The sequence below is a fragment of the Schistocerca cancellata genome, chromosome 5 (assembly GCF_023864275.1).
Source record: "Schistocerca cancellata isolate TAMUIC-IGC-003103 chromosome 5, iqSchCanc2.1, whole genome shotgun sequence".
Lineage (NCBI taxonomy): Eukaryota > Metazoa > Arthropoda > Insecta > Orthoptera > Acrididae > Schistocerca > Schistocerca cancellata.
Window position 1 is genome coordinate 356,852,336 of NC_064630.1, and position 27,648 is coordinate 356,879,983.

The 27,648-nt window shown below is 37.8% G+C and overlaps 1 protein-coding gene across 1 annotated transcript in view; it reads right to left on the reverse strand.

Moving 5' to 3' along the window:
• Nucleotides 1–21,850, reverse strand: part of LOC126187642 (tyrosine-protein phosphatase non-receptor type 23-like) — a 137,305-nt gene extending 115,455 nt beyond the window's left edge. Inside the window, exon 1 of the mRNA XM_049928843.1 lies at nucleotides 21,504–21,850. Within this exon, the coding sequence (XP_049784800.1) occupies nucleotides 21,504–21,590 (87 nt within the window). The 5' untranslated portion in view covers nucleotides 21,591–21,850. The remainder of the gene's footprint in view (nucleotides 1–21,503) is intronic.
• Nucleotides 21,851–27,648: the final 5,798 nt, after the last annotated feature.

Sequence of the window (27,648 nt, forward strand, 5' to 3'; positions counted from 1 at the left end):
GCCTTCCGCTATCATTGACTCCCTCAGATTTAATCTAGCTTCCCCTTTTTGCTTCCATTTCATCCTTCTTGTGATTTTTCCCACGTATTTGTGCGTATTTTTTTGCAAAATTTTTTTGGAGCTAATTCTACATTATTTACATAATTTTTCGCATTTTTCCACAACCATGGATCCTTGCTCCTTCCATCTGCATCAATACAGAAAAGTTTCCTTATCCCTAGCCAGAGCCCAGTCCCACATACTGCTCCTGTGTCGTTGCTTGACTCATGGAGTCCCCCAAAATTGCCTTACCATCAATTTACCCATCTCCAGCTGCAACCCCTCCTTCCTCAATGACCTCCGCCAATTCAGATTCTGCCAGTCCTCCCCCCCCTCCACACACACACCAAAATAGTCCCGCAAAACCATATCAACCAAGCCCACACCTCCCTGCATGTACCTTATCTCCATCCACAAAATTCTCCTGCTATGCAATTCCAAATTCCTGGAACCCATAACACACAATGAAACTCTTGCCCTCCAGGAACTAGAGCAACGTGCACAATGCCACCTCAAAAAGATCTGTACCCTGCTGACTTACTACTCCTACTTCGAGTATCACTGTCCACCACTTCTACAACAACCTCCAAACCTCCTCCACATCCCCTCATAGCTGACAAACCCTGTCTTGCAGACCTACTGCATTTACCCCACCCTCCAAAACTCCCTCCCACCACCACAAAGAATCCAGAACCTAAACAGACCCAAAACACTGTCAAGAACCTTTCCTCCAGAAGCCTTAGCCCCACAGAAACATCAGTCCAAAGGCCTCACCTTTTGCCCCACTCCCAAATTCAATCATGCAGGACTCGTTAAAGACCTTCTTTCCTTTTCCTGGTCCCTACAGTGGAAACACTTTCTCTCCATCAATCAAACTCAATCTGCCTAACTCAGTTCACTTCTCTATCCAACTGTGATCCACCCCCACTGCCCCCAAACCACCATCTGTTAACTTTCCATTATTTCTTAAACTCGAACCTTGCCTCATCATCATTCCCCAAATGCCTCAACATGCAAACTAACCTTACATTCATAGAAAGAACTGCAGACCACCATCTAAAAACTGACCCCAATCTTATAATCCTACCTGTGGGCAAAGGCTCCAGCACTGTTGTTTTGAACTGCAAGGATACCTGGCAGAAGGACTCCGCCAGCTGTCAGATACATCCACCTACAAACCTTGCCACAGTGACTCCATTCCAGCAATCCAGCAGGATCTCCAGTCACTACTCAAATCCTTAGGCCCATCCCAAAACCTCCCCCAGAGTCCATCCACAGCTTGTGGTCTTGTGACTAGAATTGTACCTCTAGATCACAGGGTCCCGGGTTCGATTCCTGGCTGGGTTGGGGATTTTCTCTGCCCCGGGACTGGGTTTTTGTGTTCATTTCATCAGCATCAGCATCACCATCAGCATCATTCATGACAGTGGCTACATTGGATTGCGTAAAAAAATTGGACTGTATAAACAATGGAACTTTGTACCGGCACTGATGACCATGCATTTGAGTGCCCCACAAACCAATCATCATCATCATCATCATCATCATCCCTGGAGTCCATCTCTCTGCTCACCCCCACCACTTCCCACACTCCTACCTTCTACATGCTTCCTAAAGTCCATGAACCCAAACACACAGGACGCCTCTTTGTGGCCAGTTACTGTGCCCCCATGGAGAGAATCTCTGCTCTCGTACACCAGCCTATTACCCAGAACCTACCATTCTATATAAAAGATGCCGCAATTCCAGTCCCTACGCCAACCTATTCGTGGGCCATGTAGAGGAATCCTTCCTATGCACCCAGAATCCTAAACTCCTCACCTGGTTCACATTCACTGATGACATCTTTGGGATCTGGATCGAGGATGAGGACACCCTATCCACATTCCACCTCAACAACTTCTCCCTCATTTGCTTCACCTGGTCCTACTCAACACTAGGACCCACCTTCCTAGCCGGCCGGTGTGGCTGAGCGGTTCTAGGCGCTAGTCTGGAACCGCGCGACCGCTACGATCGCAGCTTCGAATCCTGCCTCGGGCATGCATGTGTGTGATGTCCTTAGGTTAGTTAGGTTCAAGTAGTCCTAAGTTCTAGGGGACTGATGACCTCAGAAGTTGAGTCCCATAGTGCTCAGAGCCATTTGAACCAGCCACCTTCCCAGATGTTGACCTCCACCGCAAAGATGGCTACATCAGTATCTCCATCCATATTAAACCTACTACCCACCAGCAATATCTCCACTTTGACAGCTGCCACCCGTTCCAAACCAAGAAGACTCTTCCATACTTCCACTGTCATCATCACATCTGCAGTGATGAGCAGTCCCTCTCAAAATATACTGGGGGTCTCACTGAAGCCTTCATGATGATAATTATCCTCCCAGCCTCATACAAAAACAAATCTCCTGTGCCTTATCTTTCCCGTCTCATAGCACCCCCCAAAGCCCCACTGTTCGGCCACAGAAGAGCATTCCCCTCATAACTCAGTATCACCCACAACTGGAGCAACTGAATTACATTCTCTGCCAGGGTTTCTACAACCTATCATCCTGCCACAAAATGAGAAATGTCCTGGCCACTATCCTTCCCATTCCTCTCACAGTGGTATTCCACCGTCCACCGAACCCACACAATATACTCATTCATCCCTACACAACCCTCTGTTCCCAACCCCTTACCCCATATCTCATACACTTGTAATAGACCTAGATGCAAGACCTGTCCCACACATCCCCCCACCACCACCTACTCCAGTCCATTCACAAACTTCACTTATCCAATACCAAATGCAAGGCCACCACTGAAACCAATCATGTGATCTATACACTAAGCTGCAACCACTGTGCTACATTCTATGTGGGCATGACAACCAACACGCTGTCTGTCCGCATGAATGGCCACCGCCAACATGTAGCCAAGAAAAAAGTGGACCACCTGGTTGCTGAGCACACTGCCACATAGATCCTTCCCAACACCATCTTTTCTAGGTGTGCAGGTGGTGTCTTTACCTGCAATATATCCTACGTCCCTGTAACCCTCCTGGCCTCAACCTTCGTTAGTCACTGTCCTCACCCATCCACTCTGCCTGTTCCCATTCCAGCACTACACAGCCCTTATTCCACCATCGCACCCAGTCTTTTTACTTCTCTCCTTTTCTGCTACCACCTCTCCTTTTCTGCTATCACTTCTCCCCTGTCAGCCATCTAACCTCCCAACTGCTGCAAATAGTTGCCCTACTCTCTCTCCACTTCATCCCTGCATGCTCCCCAGCTGCACTGCGCTATCTGCCATCCTTACCCTTCTATCCCCCTCCCCGCCCCAACCTCCTCCTTGCACCTACCCCATCACCACTCCCATCATGCACTGGTGCTGCTACTCACAGTGTGGCTACAGTTGTCTGAGACTGCAGTCGTGTGTGTGTTGTCGATTTTTGACAAAGGCCTTACCGGCTGAAAACTTTATCTGTAACAGTCCTTTTGATGTGCCTATCTGCAACTCACCGTCTCCACTATATGATGAGTGGCAACTTTCCTTTTCATAGTACTTGAACTGTAGACTAACTTGGACAGTATTCCCACATGACAGGTCCCTCTAAATGTGGGTAAATTGAAGATAATATCCATAACAAAGAGAAAAATCCTAACAGTATTTGGTGACAAGACCAGTGCAAAACTTCTGGGGCACATCAGCTGTTTAAATGTATAATAGTAGTACTTCAAAGTAGCATTAAAAAGGATGAACATGTGAAATTAGTAGTAAGGAGGGCACTGGAAGACTCAGATTAATTGGGACAGTCCTGGGAAGAGGAGGTGTGATGCACCTGTGAACAAAACCACTTACAACACGCTTTTGTGACTAACCTGGAAATACTACCCCGAGTTTGAGTCCTCATCAAATAGACATGACAAGGGACATTGAATTAATTCATTAACATGCAGCTAGTAACTTAATACACCAGCACAGCTCATACTAAAGTGTAATAGTGGAAAGGCATCCAAACCAGGTGAGATACCTGTAAGATCCTACAGAGATTAAGTGAAAGAACTTGCTCCCCTGCTAGGAGTATCACAGCTCACTGGAACAAACAGAGGGTACCTTGTGACCTTGAAAGAAGTACAGGTCCTTCCCGTTTCCAATAATGGACATTGGAAATGTGCACATAATTATAGACTTATATCAATGACGTCAAGCTGTTGTACAATTATGGAACATGTTTTACACTCACGTATTATTACGTTTTTGGAGAACAAAAACCGCCTCTATAAAAATCAACATGGAATCTGCAGACAGAGACCTTCTGAAACTCGTCTTGCTCAGTTGCTACACAAGATCCACACTGCTGTAGGTGTCAGCACTCAGGTTGACACTGTGTTACTAGACTTCAGGAAGGCATTTGAGACACAATCCCACACTACCATTCAGTGGGGAAAAAGAGAAAAGAAAATATGAGTTTACTGAGTACAGGACCAGATCTTTGACCAGATTCAAGACTTCCTTCCATAGAGAACTCAACATGTCACTTTTAACAGAACAAAACTGACAGATGTAAACCTAATTTGGAGTACCCCAAGGAAGTTGGAAAGGACCATCACTATTTCCAATATATATACCTATATAAATTATCTAGCAAAAAATGTCAGAAGTTCTCTACAGTTATTTGCAGATGATGCAGTTCCCACAAGAAGGTAGAAACACCAGAAGATTGTAGTGACTTGCAAAAGGGCCTGCAGAGGATTGATGAATGGTGCAGGTTTTGGCAGTTTACCCTGAATGTAAATAAATGTAACATGTTGTACAGACAAAGGAGAAGAAATCCACTGCTGTATGACACAATCATTAAAAACAGAATGCTGGAAGCAGTATCTACCATAAAATATCTAGGAGTAACCATCCAGTGCAACCTTAAATGAAATGACCACATAGAACAAATAGCAGGAAAAGTACAGGGAGTAGTTTTAAGGGAACGTAACTCTTCCATCAAGTAAGTGGTCCACAAAACACTTATTCAACAATTTCTCTTAGTATTTCTCAACACTCTGGGACCCTCACCAGATAGAACTAATGGAAGAGACAGAGAAGATCTGACAGAGAGTGGCCCGTTTCTTCACAAGCTCATTTAGTCAGCACAAGAGCATTACAGATATGCTCAACAATTTCCAGTGGCGAAATCTACAAGAGGTGTTGTGTATCATAGAGTAATATACTAGCAAAATTCTGAACAGGTACATTCCAAAGAGAAATGGACAACATATCACTTCCTCCCACATACATCTCGTAAAATGATAATGTCGAGAAAATTTGATAAATTAGAACTAATACACATGTTTACCAACAACCATTCTTCCCAAATGCCAGTCACAAATAGAACAGGGAAGGGAGGATCAAATAATGGTACCAGAAGTTCCAACCATCATCAGGGTGGCTTGTAGAGTATTTATGCAGATGTAGAACTGAGACGCTCTGGGAACTTTAATGTTTATCTTTGAAAATAAAACAACAGGGTTCTCATGAAACTCTGTAGGGTAAATTAAGACAACTGGTAGTAAAGGAAGATTGTAGAACAGTTTATCTCCATTCAGCATACATCTTACATCAGGATCATGAGAATATGATGAGAGATTGAGATATGTTATGCCCCAAGGAAAATCATTTCCTCATTCTAGTCGTGAAAGCAACAGAAAATGGTTTAAATAATACTGGTGCAATGTATCCTCTACAATACACTGTACAGGTCTTGCAGAACATATATATATTGATGTCGATGTAGCCAACTAATGCATACCAGAGACAAAATTTCCATTATTGTTTGTCTCTGTCAGCTATAGTACTGCAGTACTTACTGTTAAAGCATGGAATAATTCTGAAGCTAAATGTCTAAATTCAGCATTTCAACAATCTGGAAACACAATACACATTCCTCTGGCTCAAAATGTTGCATGCCACATGCTGAGAGAATGGCCATCTCGTGAGGGTGAAGACTGTGTAGCTTGTGGTCTTGTGTTGGCACTATGGTCTACTAAATGTAACATCAAAGGCACTGCATACATACAATTCAATAAACCTTATCTGTATACGTCACCTGAATTTGGCTATGTCACGATTTTAGTGGGACTAGACATTAGCATTCCTATGGTGTTTAGTTTAGTGGTCACTAATTGCCTTAAAGCCATACTCTAGAGTCCTTCACCTATCTCATCATGCATAAATCTTTCTGTCCAAGTGCAAATCCAGCATCCTTGTCATATCTACTACATGATATACAACAAATAAATGTTGATAATACATCATCTTTTCCTATTCTTTAAGCCAAACTGTATGTTCTACTGTAATGTACCTGCTACCAATATTTGTGATAATTTTTGAGTTCTTACTATTTCCAATGATGAATTAAAAGTGGCAGTATTGACTTCTGCTGTCTTCTAGCCTCAAAAACTCCATCTTGTTGCATTATCTTGGCCTGTAGTATACCTACAAACTTCAGATTCATAAAGCTACACTAAAAAGTGACAGAAGGACCAACCCGTACACATGCATTGAGGAATACAGTAAAACCCATCAGCTTTTTGCCATTGAGGTTATCAACCAGTATGACAACTATGAAATCATGCAGGCCAACATATTTTAACTATCAATCTACAGGGCAGCCACAAACAGTTTGAAAAGTTTGCAGGGATGTTGCTGGGTGGGTGGTACTAAGACAGAACTGTTAAGAAAAACATTTGATATGTTGCACCGTTTGCGTCTTAACTGAAATTAGCCAAACAGGCCATCACACATGCAAATTCAAGTGGCCCATCATATACAATTAGTATCAGCTGTTCTGATAGTGTAGACGATAGTACACTAGACCACTTAGGCTTTGACATGGGTTCGATCTGTACTACTGTCCCATATCCAATTTTTGTACCATGCTCTTGTTAGGTTTCAGGAACCCAAACAAACAACAAGTTTGGTGACAGTGTCCCTGGCAGTCTGCTTAAATTCATCTGCACAATGGCCTGATTGGCTAACTTCAATGCTAATTAACTCTGAAATGACACAATGTATCAAACTTTTTTTCTTAACAATTATTTCGCAGCACAACCCTGAAAAACCCTTACAAGCTTTTCAGACTGTTTCTGACTACATTGTATATCACCAGCTCAGAAGGAATATGGACTTTTTGAATGGCAGTGATGTAATGTTGATGCCTTGAAACTTAATCAGAACTTGTAAAGGTCAGATTACAGAGGTTTCAATCAGGGAGATTAATACAGCAACCATATAAAAGGACTGTCATGACATTTGTTGGTTTTGCAGCTCCCAAACAGACTGTCATCTTCCATTCTAATCTGAATCTCAGTCTATCCTACGTATCACTCCTGCAGTGCAACCTTTATGTAAAACAGGTCTTTTTGTGATACATTCATTGGCTCACCTTCCAACCTAACCTAGACCTGGTCTACACTTCAGTCCAGTACAACAGCACAATGTTTATTCTTCAACACTTGTTGGCTCCGCCAACTCACAATGAAATTGCCACCCTCCAAAATACCTAGACTTCAGACTAAGGTATAGATTAGTCTGCCACCATAGCTACAATTTAGTGCGAATGGCGACACTACTGGTCAAAAGAGATGGTTTTATTACATATTTAGTATACCCTATTGTAAAGGGACACCCTCCTCTAGCATTACTTTTTCTCAACAGAAGTAGTCAATAGCAGAACTGATTTTTGAATTTTGAACAGGTTAATATTATCTCAGCTGTTTTTCTTAAAAAAAAAAATTCATATGATTTTGCACAAGATGTGTTATATTTCAAGCTAAAATCTGTAAAAAGAAATTACTTTATTTTCTTTGTTACAATCAATATGTACTAGCTCTGAATGTACAGTTAAAAATTACTTTTTTTTTAGAAACATTTGAAATCATAAGATATTTATAGCACATTATTATTAATTACCCAATCTGGTGCTATTTATTATATTTATTTCTGGATTCGTTTCTAAAATAATAATAGAAATTAATAGAAATTCATTTGTCAAAAAAATTTGTAAACCCTTTGGAATATTGTTATCACTGCAGAGTGAAGTAGTAGTGGGCATGCCTCTGATGTGACTGGACATGTTATTGTATTTTGGAAGAACAATGTAATTTTGGGTTTGTTAATGTGAAAGTTCAAAAGACAGTGTGATATAGAAAAATGTGAGAGAATAAATTACAGTGAAAACAAAAAAAAATTATACAGGCTTACTTTGAAGTTAATTTTGTCAATTGGGACCATGAGATCCAAAAAATATGAAAATTTCAGCTTCAAAAATCAGTCCCTTGACATGAAGTACTGGAGCCAACTGTGAGAAAAGAAGATAAGTAAAAAGTTTATTTTAAATCTTACTCCTCTCGTATTTTTGAAAAAAGTGACTTTACCACCAAAAACAGTAGTGACAACATCAACAAATTTTGAGGGAGGGGGAGATTACAAGTGGGGGACGGACTGGGATCAATTGGCTAATAATGAAGTTTTGTCTGTTGCGAAAGAAGGGAGAGTGATTTGTGTCATTTGCAGACTATGTATCAATGAATTTCGGATGACATGCAGAAAGAAGACCAAGGGCTGCCCAACAAGGCAAATCATATCAACAGTAACAATGTACTAACAACAATGAAGGACCAGATCGAATGAAAGAAGACTTTAAAACTACAACCAGGGCATCAAAAAGGAAAGATAAGTACAAACTATTTATGAAGTTAATTTGTTTGTGGGCTCGTGTGCTTGTTAACAAAATGAATAGAGATGAGGGTAGGAGCAAGGTAGAAGTGAAAGCTGTAGGATTCAGTCAGGACACGTCTGAGCCACATGAAATCGTAGTCAGCAAAGAAACAGTAAAAAGTGATATTTTGCACTTAATTTTGGCAAAACTCAAGGAAATGAAGACAGATAACAGAAGCAAATTTAGTGCAGTTAATGATCAGTTAACTGAAATAAGAACAGATAACAATAGCAAATTTACTTCACTACAAGGAGAATTAAATGACCTGAAAACAGCCTTTACAAATGTCTGCTTGTGTCTGTGTATATGCGGATGGATATGTGTGTGTGTGCGAGTGTATACCTGTCCTTAATTCCCCCTAAGGTAAGTCTTTCCGCTCCCGGTATTGGAATGACTCCTCACCCTCTCCCTTAAAACCCACATCCTTTCGTCTTTCCCTCTCCTTCCCTCTTTCCTGACAAAGCAACCGTTTGTTGCGAAAGCTTGAATTTTGTGTGTATGTTTGTGTTTGTTTGTGTGTCTATCGACCTGCCAGCGCTTTTGTTTGGTAAGTCTCATCATCTTTCTTTTTAGAAAACAATATTAAAATGGACAGGATATAAGATCAAATGGACCAACTTGGCAATCCAGTTTCAGAGCTAAAAAATGGGTTAAAAGTGTGAATGCAAATGTTGATGTTTTAGAAAATAAATTTGTTGTTTTGGAAAATGAGGTGATGGTTGAATCAGCAAGACAATCAAAGAATGTTAATGACATCAGAGTTGAACAAAAGGCCATAGTGCAAAAATGGAACAAAACACTGCCAGTTTAAAACAAAAAAATTTTAATGTTGAAAACAATATGAAACAACTGTTTTAGATCAAAACATTTCAGCAGTTCATGTGTGAACCAAAGTCTATATGCAAACAATGGTATTGCATGGACCAACACTCCAATCAAAAGTTTTCCGTCAGACAATTTACATCCAGTGGATTTTCTGGACCACTATATAGTTTTGTGTCAGGCATAAATGAAAACCAAAAAGTTAAAATTTGTTAAAAGATGTCTTGAAGGTAACACTCTATCATGGGTCAATTTAAATTTAAGTCAGTGGGAAACACATAAAAGTTTCAAAAAAAGTTTTTTAAATAAATTTTGGTCATACGCTGAACAGGGGAGAATTAAAAGTGAATTTTTGAATGATTCTAATTTGTACTTTGAAAGAATTTTGTAAGAACCAACTTAAAAGAAAAGAAATATGTACCATAATAATTGGAATGAAAGAAATCACAATGGAAATAATTACAGAAACAGAGATAAGCCTAATGGTAACTTCCATCAGGATCAAAGTGCCAACAGAGAGAGAAATTTGGAACATCAGCAGGATACAAATAATCGGGATAACTATGGGCATTTTAATAGAAGAAACCATCATTGAAGTAACTACCTGGGAAACGGCAGTTCACCTCAATGAAGATCCACAGCGTTGGGGTGAGGAAAACAACAAGCATAGGAACCCCAAGTTACATTTACAATTAGACAATAATAACAGTGTTAATGATATAGCACATATATCTAAAATTGAACAGAAGGAATATCAGATTTCTCATTTATGTTTTAATCAAAAGTTTTGGGATACTTTGTTCAGTTATGGTAATTAGATTAGATTAGATTTACTTTCATTCCAATTGATCCGTAGTGAGGAGGTCCTCCAGGATGTGGAACATGTCAGAAAAACAACAATACATGACAAATATTTACAACTAAAACAAATAAGCTAATTTACCATTCCACAGGCCCCAAGTGGAATGATCGTCATTTTTTAATGAACACTAAGAGTCATTTTACAAATACTAATGCACTGAATTTAAAATAAAAATGTTTTTTATTTATTTATAAGGTAATAAACATGTAATACAACTACTGTAATACTTATTTACAATGAACACATTACTGCACTGAAATGGTGCAGAAGTTATGTTGTACTTATATACAAATCAGTTGGTTTTACTAAGAAATTCATCAATGGAGTAGAAGGAGTTGGCCACCAATAAATCCTTTAGGCTTCTCTTAAACTGAATTTCATTGGTTGTTAAGCTTTTTATGGCTGCTGGCAAGTTATTGAAAATGTGTGTTCCTGAATAATGCACACCTTTTTGTACAAGACTAAGTGACTTTAAATCCTTGTGAAGATTATTCTTATTTCTAGTATTGATTCCATGAATTGAGCTGTTGGTTTGAAAAAGTGATATATTTTTAATGACAAATGTCATTAAGGAATAAATATATTGGGAAGCTGTAGTTAGTATCCCTAGTTCCCTCAACAGGCCTCTGCAGGATGTTCTTGAGTTCACACCACATATAATTCTTACTGCACGTTTTTGTGCCCGGAAAACTTTAGCTTGGCTTGATGAATTACCCCAAAAAATAATCCCATATGACATTATGGAATGAAAGTAAGCATAGTATGCCAGCTTTTTCGTTTTTATATCCCCTATGTCTGACAAAATTCGCATTGCAAACAGAGATTTGTTAAGACGCTTCAGCAGTTCTGTGGTGTGCTCCTACCAGTTGAATTTGTTATCAAGCTGTAATCCCAAGAATTTAACACTGTCCACTTTTTCTATCTTCTTGTCATCGTATGTTGGACATATACTCTTGGGACACCCCTTACAAGTTCTGAACTGCATGTAGTGTGTTTTTTCAAAGTTTAGTGACAAAGAATTGGCTAGGAACCAGTGATTAATGTCCACAAATATTTTATTGGCTGATCTTTCTAAGACTACACTTGATTTGCTATTTATTGCAATGTTTGTATCATCGGAAAACAAAACAAACTTAGCATCTGGTAACGTTACTGATGAAAGGTCATTGATATACACAAGGAAAAGTAAGGGCCCCAAAATGGAACCTTGTGGGACCCCACATGTAATTAGTTCCCAGTTGGATGATGCCTGATAGCTTGATACACGTCTCTTTCCTAATAACACCCTTTGTTTCCTGCCAGAGATATAAGATTTGAACCATTTTGCAGCATTTCCTGTTACGCTATAATATTCTAGTTTACTTAAAAGGATATTGTGATTTACACAGTCAAATGCCTTTGACGGATCACAAAATATACCAGTTGCCTGCCATTTTTTGTCTAATGAATTAAGCACATTTTCACTGTAAGTGAAGATAGCCTTCTCAATATCAGAACCTTTTAGAAATCCAAACTGTGACTTTGACAGTATGTTATTTGAGATAAGATGGTTATAAAGACGACTGTACATTACTTTCTCGAAAATTTTTGAGAATGCTGGCAACAGTGAAATTGGACGGAAATTTGATGCTATTTCTTTACCTCCCTTCTTAAACAGTGGCTTAACTTCAGCATATTTCAGCCATTCAGAAAATATTCCACTGATAAACGACTGGTTACACAGATAGCTTAATATGTTACTTAGCTCAGAATCACATTCTTTAATTAACTTTGTTGATATTTCATCATACCCACTAGATGTTTTTGATTTTAAAGATTTTATGATGGACATTATTTCTGTTGGGGTAGTGAGGGTCAAATTCATATTATGGAAGTTACTTGAAATGTCTGGTCTAAGGTAATCGATAGCAGCATCTACCGAACCTGACAACCCCATCTTTTCAGTAACAGTTATAAAATGTTTGTTACAAAGTTCTGCAACACTATACACATCTGTCACCAATGTATCATTTACTCTTAATGCTATTTGTTCCTCTTCATGTCTGGTTCTACCGGTCTCCTCCTTCACTATATCCCATATTGTCTTTATTTTGTTATCTGATATGACTATCTTTTCCTTGTAATATATTTGCTTTGACATCCGTATTACAGTCTTTAATATTTTGCAGTATTTCTTATAATGTGCTATAGCATCAACATTGGAAATGTTGCGGATTGACAGATACAGTTTTCTTTTTGTAGGTACTAATCACTAAAAAGACTGTGAGAGTAGTGAGAATTTTGATGTAGTATGTACTAATGATTTGTTCTCTGGGCGGGAAACCGTGTTATTGATGTATGTAAATCAGGTGATGGCTGTATTGGATCTGAACTACATGATATTTTTGATGTAGATGTGAATGAGAGCTGGCAAGTAAATGAGGTTAGTAAGTCTGAGACTGGTGGCTTATTGCAAATGAAAGAAGGTGAGGTAAGTGACTCTGATGGAGATAAAACTTATATTGTTAGTGATGTTGTTGATTAAGTAATTTTGGAGGAATATGAAGATGACGATGAGTATCAGGTATTTGAGGAGTTTAAAAATAAAGAAATTTCAGAGTTATTTGTGAATGATGGAGACAATACAGGTAAGGTAAGTGAAGTATGTGATATTGTAAGAAAGAAGATCTAAGCAGGAAGTGTAATTTTCACAGAAATGTGTTTTGTATTCCAACTTTTTGATTGATACAGGAAGCCCGATTTGTAGTATATCTGAACAAATTAGAGACAAGATTAGGTATAGTAAGAATTTTGTGGAAATGCCCATTGTAGGTGTAAAGATAAGAGGATCTACAGGTAAGCAAAGCAAATTGGTAAATTTCAGGTACTTTTAACTTTTAGTATCGAAGACAAAACCTTTGAACATGGATGCTTAGTGATCCCTAGTCTAGAAGAAAACATAAAGCACTTTGTCTTCAGGCCACAAGTGGCCCATCTGGACCATCCGACCGCCGTGTCATCCTCAGTTGAGGATGCGGATAGGAGGGGTGTGTGGTCAGCAAATCGCTCTCCCAGTCGTTATGATGGTTTTCTTTGACCAGACCCACTAATATTCAGTCAAGTAGCTCCTCAATTGGCATCACGAGGCTGAGTGCACCCCGAAAAATGGCAACAGTGCATGGAGGCCTGGATGGTCACCCATCCAAGTGCCGGCCACACCCGACAGCGCTTAACTTCGGTGATCTCACGGGAACCAGTGTATCCACTGCGGCAAGGCCGTTGCTTGGAAGAAAATATACAAGGTGGAAAAAAATTGTGTCACGAAATTTTAACCCTGGATAGCGAAATTTTAACCATGGATAGCTGATGCCAGTAGGAACCAAAATTACTAATTTTGTGTAAGTCGACAAACTTGGCGCCATGCGCTCCAATTGGCCGTGGGATTGCCCTGTTGCCAGATGCTTTGGACAACACACAATTGCGAATGCTTTGCCTGCCGGAGATTGCGATGTATCCAAGATGGCCTGCATGCTCGGTGATATCACGCCAGTCTTCCACTCTACGGGCCTGGGGGCGAATCCACCAGTGTCCCAACGCATCTATTGTAGTTTCATGATAAGACATACCAGAAACAAACCAACAAATAGCTCTTAGTTCGCATAAGAACGTCTTTTACAAATTGTGTCAGCCCCAAAAAGGTCCTTTTTTGCAGCTAGGACATTGTTTACTTAAAGCAGGTGCTCAAACTGGAGACCCACTGACGTGACACAAGCTTGGTAACATTGAACGGTGTTTTGCCAAACTCATTCAAGATTCCTGGCATTGCCCTGATGTTATTCGCATCCGGCTGGCTGAACTAGAAACTCGAAGAATCCTCACAGGAAAAAGTCTGGTGACATGAGGTCTGGCGATCGCAGGAGCCATATCCTATGAGCACCTCTGCCAATTACCCGGCTGTCGAAGAGTTCATTTAAATATCCGCGCACAGCACAACTGTTGCGTGAGGGTGCCCCATCATGCTGCAACCACATGCAAAGCCATATGTCCAGGGAACATCTTCCAGCAGGTTGGGTAGAGTTTGTTCCAAAAAGTGAAGGTAATTTTTCCCGGTACGTCGAGGAGGTAGACGGACCACCCCAATCAGATGATCACCCACAATGCCTCCCCAAATGTTGAGAGAAAATTGTTCCTGGTGTCTATAGACGTACGTGACATGAGAATTTCCACTTGCCCAGTAATGAATGTTTCAAGTGTTGTAAAGGCCATCCCGTTGGAAGGTGCACTCATCAGTAAAGAACACAATGGAGGGGAAGTTGGGATCACGTGCGACATGTTGCAGAAACCATTGGTAAAGCCCTAGTCTATGTTCATAGTCCACCACAGGATTTAAGTCTTGGACAGGGTAGAAACTAAATGGATGCTGGCTGTCATCCCTCCAAACCTCCCAGACTAACTGATAAGTGACCCCCATCTCATGTCCAACCGCTCGAGTACTTATTGTAGGTGCTTCCTTGAAGTGCGCGAGAACAGTCTCTTCAAATGCAGCATCCCGTTATGTTCAAGGTCTTACAGTATCACCATGCTATCCCGCTAATGAGCCTGTTTTACCAAGTTGCCGGTGAACTGCTGTGAACATTTGTGGATGTGGGTGGCATCTTGCTGGGTACCGCTCCTCATACAACTGTCAAGTTCCATGCACATTATTGCAGGCTAGTCCATAAACAAAAACCCTATCTTGTTGTTCTTCAAATGAATAGTGTGCCGCCACGCTTACTGTATGACAACCATAGCGCTACCCACAACAGACGAACGGCAACAGAGCAATCCCACAGCCATTCAGAGCATGTGGCAAAAAGTTCCCGTAGTTTAAAAATGGTGGGTTGTCGACCTACACAACATTAGTAATTTTGGTTCCTACTGGCATCAGCTATCCAGGGTTAAAATTTTGTGACACAATTTTTCTCCACCCTGTACATTATGTTTGCAGATTGATACAACTATATAACTGTGTTTTGTAATAGATTTGTGCTTTATCACTTAACTAGTTCTTTTTTTCATTGCATTTGGCTCTGTTCATTAAAGTTTCATTTGTGAATACTTTTTAATCCTATATGGTGTAAATTCTATATACATGCTTTTGCAATATAAATAGGGAGAGCATATGCCAGGTGATGTGAGGAAGGTACTGAACAGTATATTTACTACACAAAACAATGTTGCAGGATTTGATGTGAATGTAAACAGGAAGTAACCTAATCATTGGAGCGTGTGATAAGAAATCTAGGGAAGAAACTTAAAGATGTGGGTGGATCCACCCCCACACTACTGTATGGATGTACCCTTGCTGGTCCAGTCAACATACGAGAGACAATAGGCACTGGATAATGTACTAAAGCATCTGTCAGCTACATCAGTGTTGTCACTGAGATTGTAAATTGTTAGCCAAGAGGTTATCCTATATGAAGAATTCACAGAACTATTTGTTTAGAATAATCGTCACTGGTGTGGACAGTGTTATTCCACATAAATGTATGCTTTTTCAAGTAGGGGGACTAACTTTCCAATACATTATGTAACTTGAAATCTGTAAATGAATCTCCTAGGCCGCTATCTATGTAGGTTAGTTCCTATGAACAATTAGCAAATAGTGTGGAAGACATTTACTAGTGTAGACAGTATAACAAGATGTATATATGTCTGATTTCATACACTGATTTTGGTCATCAAGATACTCGATTATGTCATAATTCAAAGCTATTTATGACTGATTACCTGTATTTACTCTGATTGCCTGTATTTATCGTGAGTGCTGCAATATTGGAACTCTAGTTGGGGTAAACTCATGCTTAACTGTGTTTTGGGTACCCCTGGTCATTGCGTCTGTGTGTGTGCACTCAAGGAGAGTGTGCAACTATTGATTGGGGCTACATGCTTCCTATAATTACTCTTTACACGTGATTGAACTTATTGAAATATGATTGTGAACTTTATTCATTCTGTTGTGTCAAAGCATTTTTTGCTGGTGTGTACTCAGTGTGGTTTGGATTCATGGGTCAGTCCACACATTGTAAGCTTAGACCCTAATATTTTTTCACTATTTTGCCCTTTCATGAGTAGACATATTTTTAAACACTCTGATTTAGTGTTATATTCCTCCTCATAACTGAGTATATTCTCCTGGTCTGTACCCATCGTCATGAGTTTTTTGAGTCAGCTCATTCATCACACACAAGGGTTGTTACTTTTTTTCTCTTCTCTTCTGAAGATTTTGGAGGTGTGACATTACAGATGTAAACTTGCAATTTATAATTCTAGTAATTTACATTGTCTCTTCACTTATTTCTATAGTTTAGTGTTGTAATATTGTAGTATTGAGTTTGTATCATTTGTCTTGTGACAGTACGTTCCACAGACCTGAAAATCTGAATACCATGTCCTGATATATGTACATATTATAACTTGTATAGTAGACGTTTTTCTTATGTTTTCTGTAATATGTTATGTGTCAGATATTTCTATACATATGTATTCTATCTTTTAGTTATCATTTTGTACACCATTTGGCAAACCATATAGTCTGTCACAAAATATTGTAAACATATTGTTTCCAAATTTTGTGACAGGGATATTGTAAAGGGACAGCACCCTCTAACATTACTTTTCCTCAACAGAAGTAGTCGATGCCCTAATTTTGGAATTCGGAACAGGTTAATATTATCTAAGCTGATTTTCTAAAAAAAAATTAATATGATTTGCACAAGCTAAAATCTATAAAACAAAATTACTTTATTTTCTTTGTTACAATCAATATGTACTATCTCTGAACGTACAGTTAATTTTTTTTTTTTTTTTTTTTTTAAATCTGAAATTACGAGATATTTAGCACACTTAAAATTTCTATTATTAATAATTCGATTTGGTGCTATTTATTATCTTTATTTCTGGATTCATTTACAAAATAATAATATACATTAACAAAAATTCACTTGTGAAGAAAATTTGTAAACCCTTTGGAATATTGTTCTTATTGCAGAGTGAAGTAGTAGTGGGCATGCCTCTGATGTCACCGGACGTGTTTTTGTGTTTTGTGAGAACAATGTAATTCTGAGTTTGTTGATGTGACAATGCAAAAGACAGTGTGACATAGAAAAATGTGAGAGAATAAATTATAGTGAAAACAAACAGAAAATTTCACATTCTTACTTCAAAGTTAATTATGTCAATTGGATCCATGAGATCCTAAAAATATGAAAATTTCAGCTTCATGAATCAGCCCCTAGACATGAAGAACAGGAGCCACCTATGAGAAATGAAGATAAGTAAAAAGTTTCTTGTAAATCTTATTCCTCTTGTATTTTTTTTAAAAAACAGACATTACCATCGAAAATATTAGTGACAACAACAACAAATTTTGAAGAAGGGAGAGATTACACTATATTACTGTTCTCTGATGTATGCTCAGGTTTAGTAAAATGTATCCAAATCCTTCAATACTTTCACTTTTGAATGTTGACTGACACAAATTTGGAAGTCATCCTTTTTAATTGGTTAATATAACAACAAAAACAATCAATTTTAACAAAATAATTTAATTGGATAGATAAAACATCTACTCACCAAGCGGCAGCACAATACACACATAAAAGAATGTTATAGTTAGCCAAGCTTTCGGAGCCAGTGGCTCCTTTTTCAGGCAGAAGGGTTGAAAGGGAAGGGAGAGGGGTCAAGGGAAAGGACTAGAGAGGTCTAGGAGCCTTACCAAGCGGTATGTCTCCCCTGACCCACAGTTCTGGGTAACTTTTCTGAAATCTACCCCTTTTCATAGACCTTTCCAGACCTTTTCCTTCTTCCCTTTCAAGCCTTCTGCCTGAAGGAGGAGCACTTGCTCCGAAAGCTTGGCTAATTACAATCTTCTTTAATTTGTGTGTGTTCTGCCACCACTTGGTGAATAGATTTTTTTATCTATCTAATATTCAATAAGAACAATTATTTCTTTACAGTAGCTGACAGTCTAACATTTCAAAAGTTACACACAAGTTATTCTCATTTCAGTGGTTCATTGTTTTAAATACCTTCCGCACCTCATTATTTGATGTTTGAATTCCACAAAAATGGAAATCATAAAAATCACATTGAGAGGGCATATGAAGTAAAAGAATATAAAGTAATCTACACTGGGGTCTGGTTGAAGCAAAATGCAAACTTTCAAGAAGGAAAAATATTGCATAATGCAGTAATATCGGATTTCTAACAGATTAAGATGAAAAATCACAATCTGAGGGGAGGATTTGTTTCTTTTCGTTATTAGACTTAATCTATATCACATAAGGTATTTTTTAAATCGCCATGTTTCAACTACCTACACAGAACTTACGACAGTTTAAACATATTAGCTCTACCGATTCTCAAAAAAGTACTACTGACTTGAAATCAGTTCCCATAGCACATTTCAAAAGCCACTTTCACAGACTTATTTTAAAAATATTCTGTATTACTGCTATTTAATAAAATACCTCAGACTTGTGTTGGTGACATGTGCACAAATGTTTACACATTGTTATAGCCTACAGTGCTAAGACAAAGTAAAAATAATGTTCATCACAGTATTGATCCGACATCTAGGATATATCCTGTCTGTAGAAAGAACCAACAAACTTTTTTTGCAGTAGTAAGTTTACTTCAGTAGTATCAACTGCATCTGTAGCCATGTACTGGAACTTGCACAATTTCAGCGTCTTTCTGCTTGGGTTTTGTTTGTGTTGAGTAAGCATATATTATATGCAATGCCACACCCTTGTTCTCGGCAAAATGTACTTTTGTTAGGAAGCTTTTATCCTGAAACTGGGGTTACTTTGGCCCAATTTTACCAGTCTTTTTACATGTGGTAAGAAAACAAGGGATAGTGGCAGAGAGAACATTTCAAATACATTTTTCTAGCATTGTCAAAGACTTGTATCATCAATTAGAAAAGATGTTAAATGAAACATGTTATATCTGTTGCTATGGTACCATAAAACAAGTGGGTCAATGTTACCCAAACTCAAGGGTGCTTTGACCCATTCAGTCATTTTTTCATGAAAAAGTGGTAATATACACATTCAGCAGCATGAGGAGCAAATCAAACACTACATTTTGAAAAGAAGAACAGGAAATGTTGAACTTTATTCTGAAAGTGATACAGTAAATGTACAAATACAGAATATTTCACCAATTGTGTAATTTATTTAAATGTTACATGGTACATTATGGTTACTATTTGCAAAGAGAATATGTCATATGTTAGGGATACTGAACAGTAGGGATGTGAGTCTCATTACACAAATTTCTGAAGTAGTTGTATTAAAAAATAGACGCATTTCGTTACTCATGTTGCAATGATGATTATTATCAAACCCTCCCAGGAATAAAACATTTTGCCTTTTTGCTGTGGCCATTTCCAGCAGTGCTTGGTCTTCCCAATACACATCACTTCAGCAGCTTTCACTCACCTTAGTACCACTTCCAGAATATTCTTCTTTGTTGTAGAGAACTGTATAATTTTGCCCAGCTGCTAGTTTACCTTTCAACATTTTGTGGTGCTGGATTGTACAGCAGAGAAACTTTCACAATCACAATCAGATCCTAGCACCACTTTATCTTCATTTTGAGGTTACTTTGGCCCAGACTAAAGTAACCCTATATTTCGTAAGAATGTGCACTGTTTTACAGAAGTGTTAAGCATATTATCTAAATTGTATTTCAGATAAATGACAGTTCACTTTATTAAACATAATGCTGACATAATGCAAAACTGCACACACTGTGTTTTTAGTTTAAATTATGTGAGCCCACTAGGCATAAGTTTATAGAATGTAATGGCTGTTCATATATTAATAATGAACATTGAGTCCCGTCTTGGCAATGCAATATTACTTCATGGAACTCACAATCTTGTGAATGCATTTATTCCATATTAATTACGTAATTTTTAGCGCAAAAGAAAGTTAAAACTTTTCTCCGACCAGTGGGCCAAAGTTACCCACAAAGACCTAAAGTAACTCCAACTTAAGGGTATTCTTACAGTATGGAGACAAAGTGATATATCTTCAGTGAAATGTACACTAAATAAAACAATGTTGTGTCTGTATGTTGTTATATTATCTGAGTGGATTGCCCTATATTATGTTGTACACTTCTGTACATTGAACAACTGGGAGGATCAATAAAGACAATACAATAGTGAGCACATCTATGTTCAATGTAAACAGCAATGTGTTAAGTAGTGCAATTTTCTGGAGAAATGTCAGGTATCATATTACCATGTAACATTTATGCAAAAGAGATTCCCTTTGTCACCATTGTCCAAAGGCAACAGGTCCCAATTATTCTGTTTTCCCCTTGTGTTTTTCCTGATTGTTAAGGAAAAAATTTGATTAAATAAAGTTAACTTCATACTGCATTTATATATTCATGTCTGAAGAAGTGGATGAGCGGTGTAATAAGGCTTATCACTTCAGTAAAATAAGCCATTATTAACTTACATACGTCTGTATTTTTTTTAATGCCTGTAAACGCAATGTAGGCATTTTTACAACACAGTATGTGGTGTGAATATAAAATGTTCTCGTTTCACATCATTACGATTTATCGTGCAAATGACCCATGGAACATAAAACTAACCAAACAACGACGGAACTATGGGTTCTAATCTTTTTTTCTAACTATTAAAATCGATGTTTATATTCTCCGTTTTACTAGTTTATTGCTGCCATTTAGTTTCGTCTTCAAAACGTAAACATTTGTTGATGGTTTTGCTGAGACTAGAATACACTGCTCTTTATTTATTTACGTAAATTACTGTTTTCCTAATTGCACTTGATTATTATTAGTTTTTCACGTTATCTTTTTCGTTTTGTTATCAGCTGCAGAGTGCACACGACATCATGTTAACCAACAAGTGTAAACATCAGTTCTCAGAGCCCTAGACGAAATCACATGAACATGGAATTTGTTCTTAAATTCAATACAAAAATCTAGCTGCAGCTACGAAACGCACTATGGCAAAAATTACCTGTTTCAGTTTAGGACCAAATGAAGTAGGTTCTGGGCTCGTTTTTCGAGCAAAACTCAGCATAGGTAGGCGCTGTACTGTCTCCATTTCGAAGTATTTCAGTGGTATCGATGTTCTTAACAATCACAACAACAAAAATCGTACAGCTCCTGAATTCACTTTTATGTCAAGTTTACTATTTGAAATCAACTGCATAGTGCGCTCCCTCCAACGTTCCGTTAATGTTTTTACGGTTTGCAACGTCATATCCCCACCGACCAGGAGCAAGGTAGGCAACGTTAAAGCGCTATATACTTTCTGAATTTTGACCATGGAGGTAAGAATAAGGGGAGATGGCGCTACATATCCCAGGCGTACTACGTTTTGAAGCCATGGGGGCGTGGCTCGCTGCCATGACACTCTGACCAAAACATTGCTAGTATGCTATAGCGCTGCCTGTATTACAGTCGCAAATTGCACCATATACGCATGTAACGTCATCAGATTGGTTGTTTCAAAGTTTTTATTTAAAATAAAATCTCGTAAAGGTGAAATTCCGCGTTTCTTCTGATTAAAAATAGTTTTTAATGTCATATTACGAATAGCTAGCCTTCAATGTAAACGATACAATTTTGTTAATTCAGTAATATATGTGTATCACAAACTAAATAATAGAAACTGAAAACTAAGTTAGCTATACCCTCCCTCCAAAGCCCCATAAATACATCTTGTTTGTAATACGTATTGGGACATTTCAGTTATGTCACACTACTGGGAAACACTGTTCATTACCACCAATATTTACTGAAATACGGTACATAGAATGGCAAATCTACACAGTGTCCTGTTTAGGCCTATACTTTACGCCAGTTGATGTAGTGTTAGCTTTTAATTTGGTACATGATGAAGACAAAGTGAGTTACTCAACCCAGATAGCACAGTAAGCCGGTTTCAAACTTGTTTCCAGATGTAAAGTTCAAGTATATAAGCTTGATCAAAGCTGGAATATTCAGGCCTGTTAGTTGGATTCAAGCTTGAAACAAACATCAAAGTTGGCAGAGTTCAAGCTATATTTCAAGCTTGACGTATCAAGTTTGGCTCCAGCTGTATCTACACATGTGGAATACAGCCTGGTATTTACAGCTTATTTTAAGCTATATAATTATTAATCTGAATTTATTGAACCTAATTAATTAAATAAATATCAGAATGGAAATGGTGTGAAAAAATTATCAAGACATTTATGTTTAAAATTTTTTATTTTCAAAGTGTTTAAAATCGTTTTATTTCAAAATTTAATTATTCTGACGCCCCTCTGGCCCCAGCATACAGACCAGAGCAGGATCAAATTTCGCTGACTTCTGCTGGTATAATGATCCTGTAACAGGTAAAAGAAAATGTTAGCCACACGTAAACATAACAAATGTAAAAAGTTGAAACTGATCAACCTAAATATGAAAAGTAATGTTACGCTTATTATGAATATGCTTAACTTTTGCCAAGCATGAGTCACAAGAAATTTTGTGTCCATCACCACAGAAAGAATTAACAGCTTCAACAAAATCTCTCAAGACTGACTACAACTCTGATTTTACTGTTTCCCCAACTTTAAGACTTCTTTGACTTGAATTTTTTGAGCATGTTTACTTTGTGCAAGAGTGTCATACTAACGGAAAGAAATTTCATATTACCGCAATTGAAGAGCAGTCAAAGCTACGTAAATATAAAAGACTGACACCTATGTAGTGACTGGTTCTTGATGTACTTTTTCCGTTCACCATGTCATTACTATTTGTATTCACAAAGAAACTTTTCGCACTTCACGATTATTCATTCATGGTGTGACACACGCGAGTACTTAGAAGTAAACAAATGTAATAGGGCGATATATACAAAAAGGCGAGATTTTAAAAATAACATTAAGTTTTAATTTATTGGTGCCACGTACTAGAGAGCTAGTTTAAAATGATCTCTTTTATTTATTTATTTATTTATTTTTTTTTTCTTACACCATGGATCCAACTGTGACAATTTCACATGGATGTAGTGTGTGTCAATTTTTACATTGTCAATGACAAGTACTTGTACACTATGTTTACAGGTAAAGAATATAAAGTTACTTAACCACTACAATGATCCATAACACAATATAATGGAATGGGAATCCTTAGACCTACAGATTACAGGTATAAAACAAAGTAAATTAAACCTGAAAAGGTCATACAACCCAGACTGTTAAATATAAGCAGTTAACACTAAAAGAGTTACATATGTGACAAGAATGTTCAGCTTAATGTTCAATTTATATGATAATACATCTTATTTTAAGGCTGTTTCTCACTGTGTTTCATAAACTCTTCCAAACTGTAAAATGACAGGGCTAAAAGAAATTGCCTCAGAAGCTCTTTAAATGTAGATTTGTTGGCAATTTCACATTTGATTTCTGGAGGAAGAGCATTAAATATCTTTATACCAGAGGACTGTACACCCTTCTGCACAATCTTCAAATTTTTACCTTCAGTGTGGAAATCATGTTTCCTCCTTGTGTTATACAGATGGTATTCACTGTTACATTTGTATAAATCAGTGTTTTTACTTATGAAACACATAAGTGAGTATATATATTGAGAAGTAGTTGTAAGAATTCCCAGATTCCGGAATAGGCTTCTGCAGCTGCATCTAGGATCTACACCAGACATCACTCTTACAACACGCTTCTGAGCAATGAATATTTTCTTTGCAAGAGGTTGATTTCCCCAGAAAATAATTCCATTTGCCATCAAAGAATGGAAGTAACCATAGTATGCAGCTTTTTTAATGCTTAAGTTTGCACTGACAGAGATGATTTGCATTGCAAAAACTGAAGAGCTGAGTCTCTTGTAAAGATCTAAAATGTGATGGGACCAGTTTACTCTACAGTCAATCTTCACGCCTAGAAACTTTGTTACTTCCACTCTTTCTATGACCTGTGTGGCATATTTAACAGCCATTTCTTTCTCAGTTTTGGCAGTTGGGGTGAACTGAATATAATTAGTCTTACTCAGGTTAAGTGAAAGACCATTTGCAGTAAACCACTTCATTAAATCTATAAGAATAGTATTAACAGACTCTTGAACATTTTCACATTTAAGACCATTAACCATTATGTTAGTATCATCTGCAAAGATGGTAAAATTGCACTGAATCATTGAAGAATAAGGTAAATCATTTATAAATAACAGGAATAGTAAAGGACCAAGAATAGAGCCCTGTGGAACTCCACAATTTATGTCTCTCCATTCCGATGAAATCATTCCACCACACAAATTGTCTGACTTATCTAAGACTACTTTCTGTTTCCTCTCTGTCAGGTATGACTGAAGCCAGTTATTTGCTACACCACTTATTCCTAGATGGTCTGCCTTCAGTAACAGTATTTGGTGGTTCACAGTGTCAAAGGCTTTACATAAATCACAAAATAACCCTGTTGTCACCATTTTCTCATTTAGAGATTCCAAAACCTTATCTATAAATGCATATATTGCTTGTTCAGTTGACAGACCTTTCCGGAAACCAAACTGATGTTTGCTGAGAATATTGAATTTATGTAGGTGTTCTAAAATTCTAGAATACATGAGCTTTTCTAGTACCTTTGAAAACACAGTCAGGAGAGATATTGGTCTGAAATTTTTAACATCAGTTTTCTCCCCTTTCTTAAAGAGAGGCTTCACGATAGCATACTTTGGTCTATCAGGAACAATTCCTTGCTGCAAAGAGGCATTGAAAATATGACACAGTATATTGCTTACAGAAGTACAACACTGCTTTAACAATTTGCTAGAAATATTGTCTACTCCACAGGAGTTCTTGGTTTTCATGGAGGCAATTGTTCTTTCAATTTCTGATACTGCAACGGGTCTAATATGCATTTGGATGATTTTGTTAGGGAAAGCATTTCGCAAAAAGGTCAGGGCATCATTCACAGAACCCTTGCAGCCTATTTGCTCAGACACTGACAGGAAGTGTTTATTAAAGATTTCAGCTATGATCTCAGGATTTTGCACAAGATTCCCTTCATGTTTGATTATGAAGTTTTCTACAGCTCTTTTTTTATTGTTCCCTGTCTCCTTGTTAACTATTTGCCAGACAGTCTTCATTTTATTATTGGAGTTATCAATTTCTTTTACATAATACAGTGCTCTTGATGTCTGAATAACTTTCTTTAGGATTTTACAATACATGTTATAATGGCTGGTTAATTCTCTGTCCCTTGACCCTCTGGTTGCAACATAAAGTTCTCTCTTATATTTACATGACACTCGAATACCCTTTGTGATCCATGGCTTCTTTAAGGATGAGGAAATATTGTTCCTAACAAACTTTTTAGGAAAAGCTTCTTCAAAGTGGGATAGGAATTCATTTATGAATATGTTGAACTTTGTATCAACATCATCTACTCTGCGAACTGAATTCCAATCTTCATGCTGCAGCTTATGGTTAAAAAATTCCAGGGTCTCTTTCTTCATAAGTCTGATTGCCTTCCAGGATGGGACTGCTTTCTTGACAGGTCTGTAGTCATGTAGAGTGAGGAGCTGTCCATCATGGTCTGATATGCCATTTACTATTGCAGTGACAGTGAAGTTCTGGTATAAATTTACATCTAAAAATATATTGTCTATCAGAGATTGACAGTCAGGTGTGATCCTAGTAGGAAAGTCAACCACTGATGTAAGATTGTAGGAACTCAGCAAATTCTGGAGCTCTACTTTGTTGTTGCATTCCATTGCGAAGTTGACATTAAAGTCCCCAAGTAAGATAATGTCATTATTTTTAGAAAATAAGGTTGATAGTAACAATTCTAACTGAACCATAAAGACTGTGAAATTGGTTCCTGGTGCCCTGTACACTGTAACTACTATTAATTTGGAACTGTTTAATGACACTTCTATTGCACACACTTCAAACTGTTGGTCACTGCAATATTTCCTTACATCTACAGATCTAAAAGTTAAATTATTCTTAATGAAAATTACTACTCCACCTTTTCTCATGCTATCTCTACAGTAGTAGGTGGCAAGGCTATAACTGTCTATATGTAACATTTCAATTCCTTCTGTAATATGGTGTTCTGAGAATCATAAGATCTGAGCATTGTTCATAAAGTTTTTGTTATTTATGTTAACTTCTAATTGATCTAGTTTGCTTCTTATTCCCCTTATGTTTTGGTGAAAAATGGAGAAGTTGTTTGGATTATTACCTATTTTTGTGGTTTCTTCTTTCTCGTGCCTGTGGTTAAAAAATCCTTCAGATGAGGAGGACACACAACTTTACGTTTACCTCCTGTTCTCTGTGATGATGTCGATTTTTCTTCAGTAGATGCTTCCTTCTTTACTGAAGATGATGAAACTGATGACTTGCTTGTTGATTTACCTTGAGCTGATGCTGTCAATTCCCTTGGAGATGATGAAGCTATTGACTTGCTTGCAGGTGGGGATAAGATTGCTGTTGCTGTAGGCTCCAGGGGTTGTACTGCTGTTGCAGCTGGTGTTTCTGCTGGCAGAGATATTTTTGACGAACTGCATGTAGGCAGGTGCACAAGTGGTGTTGCTGTAGGTTCACAGAGTGGAAATGCTGCCTTTTCTTCTTCTGCAGTACATGTACCCATTGAGTTATCTCTGTTTGGTGAAGAAACAGAATCATATGAGCATCTAGGTACTGAAACTTCTGATCCATTCGTTTTCTTCGTTTTTGTTATTAAGCATACTGGCAGAGGGATTACAGCACGACCTTCCACTGTGTTGCAGTTAATAGAATTTAACAATTGTTTGCACATAGCTTCCTTTCCCTGTGTGTTCCTGTGCATACCATGCTTTGTAAAGTGAGCTCTCTCCATGCTGTTTGCGTCAATAAAGGTAGCCTGTGGGAAACTGCAGCAGAGTTTTCTTATTTTCCTGTTGACTTTGTTGATTTCTAGGTTAACACACGAGCTACTTATTAAGTCATGCCTATGTGGAACACTAAGCACGAAAACTTTTATATGTGAGAGTTTTTCCAAAGTTTCTTTGAGTGCTCTTGTTGCATGATGGCTTTCATTACATCGTTTGCACCACCTATTATGACACAGACAGAGGAATTTTTTGTTAGCTTTTCACAGTTTTTCACAATCTCGCCAAGAGGTGCACCTGAT